The sequence below is a fragment of the Aplysia californica genome, unplaced genomic scaffold (assembly GCF_000002075.1).
Source record: "Aplysia californica isolate F4 #8 unplaced genomic scaffold, AplCal3.0 scaffold00170, whole genome shotgun sequence".
NCBI classification, from domain to species: domain Eukaryota; kingdom Metazoa; phylum Mollusca; class Gastropoda; order Aplysiida; family Aplysiidae; genus Aplysia; species Aplysia californica.
The window spans coordinates 702,267-706,762 of record NW_004797440.1 but is presented as its reverse complement, the minus strand read 5'-3'; the positions used below and the strand labels follow the sequence as shown (position 1 = coordinate 706,762).

At 39.5% G+C, this 4,496-nt stretch overlaps 1 protein-coding gene across 1 annotated transcript in view; it reads right to left on the bottom strand.

Moving 5' to 3' along the window:
- LOC101864387 overlaps nucleotides 1-3,986 on the bottom strand; it is a 10,129-nt gene extending 6,143 nt beyond the window's left edge. Inside the window, exon 1 of the mRNA XM_013082339.2 lies at nucleotides 3,762-3,986. Coding sequence (XP_012937793.1) covers nucleotides 3,762-3,973 — 212 coding nt within the window. The 5' untranslated portion in view covers nucleotides 3,974-3,986. The remainder of the gene's footprint in view (nucleotides 1-3,761) is intronic.
- Between the last annotated feature and the right edge of the window lie 510 nt (nucleotides 3,987-4,496).

Sequence of the window (4,496 nt, the reverse complement as noted above, 5' to 3'; positions counted from 1 at the left end):
AAGTCATGAAAAATGAGAGGCTGCTCCCACACAGCCAAAGCCTTTTCCCTAAATGTCGAGCAGCTGCTCCCAGCTACTGGTGTTTGCTGAAGTAATGTACACAGATATCAGCAGTTTTTCATCAAAATAGGAATGTAAATATAACTTTGTAAGAGGCATCTCTGACGGAAGCTACACTTCTTTGTCTGTATGTGTATGTCCATTCTTTATTTTGAGTTGAAGCACATGTGAAAGAAGTAGAGTTGCTTTTTTTAAAAATCAATTCCATCAAACAGTAGCAATCAATTTCAGGGTCAGTGAGTTAATTAATTTGTTTACTGTAATCTCAACAGGGCTTAATTGTCCACAAACATTCAATGGATCTATACATCTCAAAAAACAGAACATCAGTGTCTTTCGATCAAGTCTCCATACTGTATACTGAACAGTGACTGTGCAGCTATTGAAGCTTTGACATCAGATGTACAACACAGAGAGTGTTCTTGATTAAATGACATCAGATTCAAAATGAACAATTTAAAAACAAAATTTGCCAAAGTTTTAATATCACATCAGATCAGGCTCCTTGCTAGCCACTTTACTTATTTTGATACACGGATTCTGAAAATGAAATCAGTTTTTAGCTACAATTATGTTTTTAACTATGCATGCAGTCACAAACCTCCAGCTCACCTTTCCCAGATCTGACCAAGATCGTACAAAAAAAAAATATCAGGTAGCACTTAATCTCTTGATCAGGTCTCCAACCTATCATCCAACCGCCCAATTTTTAAATAATTTTGCAGTTATAAGTAATGCTTTGTATATGAACCTAAGATTGTCTAACTGTTGTACAATTTATTGTTCCATGTAACATGTAACAGAGGCTTCATTCTTCTACAATTTAAAATAGAAAAAGAAACCATTTATCCTTCTCTCTATCACTATTAGTATTACTTTTCTTCTCTGTCTGTCTGTGTCTGCCTGTCTGTCTCTCACGCTCACAAAGTTTGAAGCCAGCTAGGTTTGAACCGGGGCAATCTATATGAATTGGATTCCCAGACAAGCTCCAAACGACTGATATACATAAATACAGATTCATCCTTTTCACAAGTAAATCTAGGTTTGATCATTTACGAATCTTCAGCATTTTAGCCAGTGTGTGGTTAGGCTCAATTATAAATTATAAATGTGATCTTTAAAAAGAAAAGTATTGATACTTATTCAACTGTCAAGTGCTGCAGTGTGTGTCAGACCTGCCAACAACAATCAGTCTTAATATAAAATAATGTAGGATGATTAGGCCTTCAGATGTCTCCAGCTCAACTGCAATAGCGGGAACAACAGAAACCCAGATGTTGGAAAATTTGGAAGTAGTGATTACTAGTGTTGGGCGCGATCTGTCGATTTGCGCGATCCATCGACCGCGCAGCGCATTTGGTTGATCGAGGAAACATGCGACAATCCATCGATTGTTGCACATTCTGTTGATCAGCGGATCGCGCAGCGCTTTTTGTCGATCCATGAAATGTTATATACTTACGGCTCATTCTGTCGATAAACTATGATGATGAAGTGAATTTTAAAAAAAAGAAAATTGGTTTACTGAGCACGTCAGTGAGTGATACTCACCGACCTATAGGCCTAACCCTGATTGCACTCTCATTAGATCTACCCGATAGCAGTGTCTAACACACAGAAACCAACAACTTAGGGTCTTTCCACCACCACTGCAGCATCATCATAACTTCCATCACCATTTGTCTTTCCACATGTTTAATTTGATTTTGTTGAGTGTTGAGTTTTTCTGTAATTTTAAAAAAAATCACATCGCACAAAATCGACAGCCGTGACCTCTTCCCCCATAAGCCGAGAGTGCGATATCGCTACGCGCAGTCTCATTGGTCGACATAATTAATTAACTTTGCCCCCTTCTCAACTTAGTTTTGTTATTAATACTAATGACGCAGGGGGGACCAGTTTAGATAGATCTAGTAACTGGATATTAAAGCTCACGTTTCAATTGTTATCATTATAATTTTTTTTTAAAGTTAATAAATGCTGGAAATATTTAGAAACAAGGGTCGGAAGTCGGAACGGACATCATACTGGACTCAAGTCAGAGTCCGAGTATAATTTTTGTCTATTCGGACTCGAATAATCACTTTGATTAGTTCGTTATTGTAACCCTGACTTCCAGTTACTTCCATTCAGTTTCAGTTTGACTTTGGAGAGTGAAACTAAATTACACACTGGACGACAACAAAACATAACAAAACTCAAGGGTAAGATCTATAGAATGCGCAACCAAACGGATCGAACGCGATCCGCTCGAACGCGATCCGCTGATCAACAGAACGCACAACAATCGATGGATTGTCGTGCGTTACCTCGTCCACCAAATGCCGTGCGCATCGCGCAAATCGAAAGATCGCGCCCAACCATAGTACTTGATGCAAACGATGTGTTGGGGTCGTCTGTCACACCACTAGGTATGGATAAAGAATAACTGACTTTTTCCTCTTCGGAGGATGATGGCACAAATGACCAAACCGGGCGCAAAAAAAAGGTTTTGAAATGTAACCACTGGTAAAAAATATTACCAAAAGCGATTTGCTTTGCATCACAATCTGTCAAAATGATTTTTTGAAGAATACTGAAAGTTTCAAAGAGATCTTCGCACTAGAAGTTTTCTAAAATGCGAAAAACACAACCCTTGGGGTGCAAAATTACCCAAGGTGTACGGACATCACTGTGGGTCTCGGTTGATCCAGAATTATAGTTTTTATTTTCATGTTGTAAAAATTCGTAAAAGTTTTTGATAAGTACAATCAGTGGTTTTGTCAGTCTTCTGGGGTGGCAGAGTACATATATGGGATGGGAACAGGAGCCATTAGGGATGGGCTGGTACCGGTACCCAGTACCGGAACTCCCGGTTCTACCGAAGGAGTTGTCAGTACCGGCACCAGGCCTCCAGTACCGGCACCAACGGTTTTTTACCGGGCCATGGGAAGTGCTGTGTGTAAGCCTAGCCTAGCAGATGTGACGTCAGATGCACAACGCAGCAGGTGACCTTGATATATGCCTTGAGATTAAAAATTGACAATCAAAAACGAAGTTTGCTTAAATTTAAATATAGTATCAAATCAGGTTCCACGCAAGCCACTTTGCTTCTTTTGATACGCTGATTCCGAAAAGGAAATCAATTTTTAGCAGCGATATTTATTTTTAACATTGTGCATGCAAACTTTAACCCCGCGCGCGGCAAACTTCAAAGGTATTTTGTGTCACAGTTCGCCTCTTCAATTCTGACGTGTGTGTGTGTGTGTGTGTGTGTGTGTGTGTGTGTGTGTGTGTGTGTGTGTGTGTGTTGGGGGGGGGAGTGCCGGTGGAGGTGATCGTGGCGTTAGACGCAAGATGCACAGTCTGTGAAGTCACCTCCTGCTGTCACTCCCAGTACCGGCATCAGTACCGGTACCGGTACAGGCGGTTCTCGGCACCGACACTGGGTTTCACCAGTACCGCCCAGCACTACTAGCTATTGTTCCTCGGGAATCTTCTACCAAAAGGTGTAAAAGCCAAAACTGTTGCTAAAACTATTACTAGACCCCTCATGACTTCATCTGTCCCCTGTTTTCCTGGATTTCCTAGATCGCTCATGTCATTCAACCAGTCAGTGTCAGCTAAGACAATTGTTCATGGTGCAGCTGAGGTTTTCCTTTCTCTTCTTGGAGCCAGGCATAAGCCTCTCACCAAAAGTACAACCACTCCCATATCATCACCAACACATATTCAGGCCTAAGTAGCCTACTACTTTTGAATTAGCATTTAGAAAAAGATATATTGACTTACAGTAGTCATTTCCTCCCATCTGCTCTGCAATTTTTACCAAGTCAGATCCTCCAACAACACCAATGAGAACTTTCTCCTTCAACTGGCTTAAGAATTCTCGAACCTCTGCAGTGACTTTCTGAAAAAAATACAAATGCATCATAAAGAAAAGCGATATGATACACAAAAGGAAAAGGGATTAAAAAGTAGAGAAAAACCCCATTTGAAGGCAGACTTCTTAGAACGTCAAATGAGCTAAATACTTCCCAATACTCACAAAACAATTACATTTCGGATTTAAAATATTTTAAAGGAAAACACAAAGCTAAACAAGAAGTTTTCTTAATTAATAAAGAGGGTGCCAAACTCCACAGAAAAAGCTCAGTCAGGTACTTACACAACACTGTTGCACAGATACATATATATATATAATATATATATATATAATTAATTATCTTTACTGGGTATATCAAAGCCATGTTATATTTCCCTTTCCCGTATTATTACGTTTACACCACTTATTCATCCATTTCATGTCAAGAATATTAATGGGATCAAGTCAAGTTAGACACGTACATGATATAATATTTTATAATACTCACTGCAAAAAAGAAAGTGTGCATAGAAAATTATTGTACTGCAGATCTCAGGGATAGTTGACTGCAGTATCTTAAACCCGCTGTGAA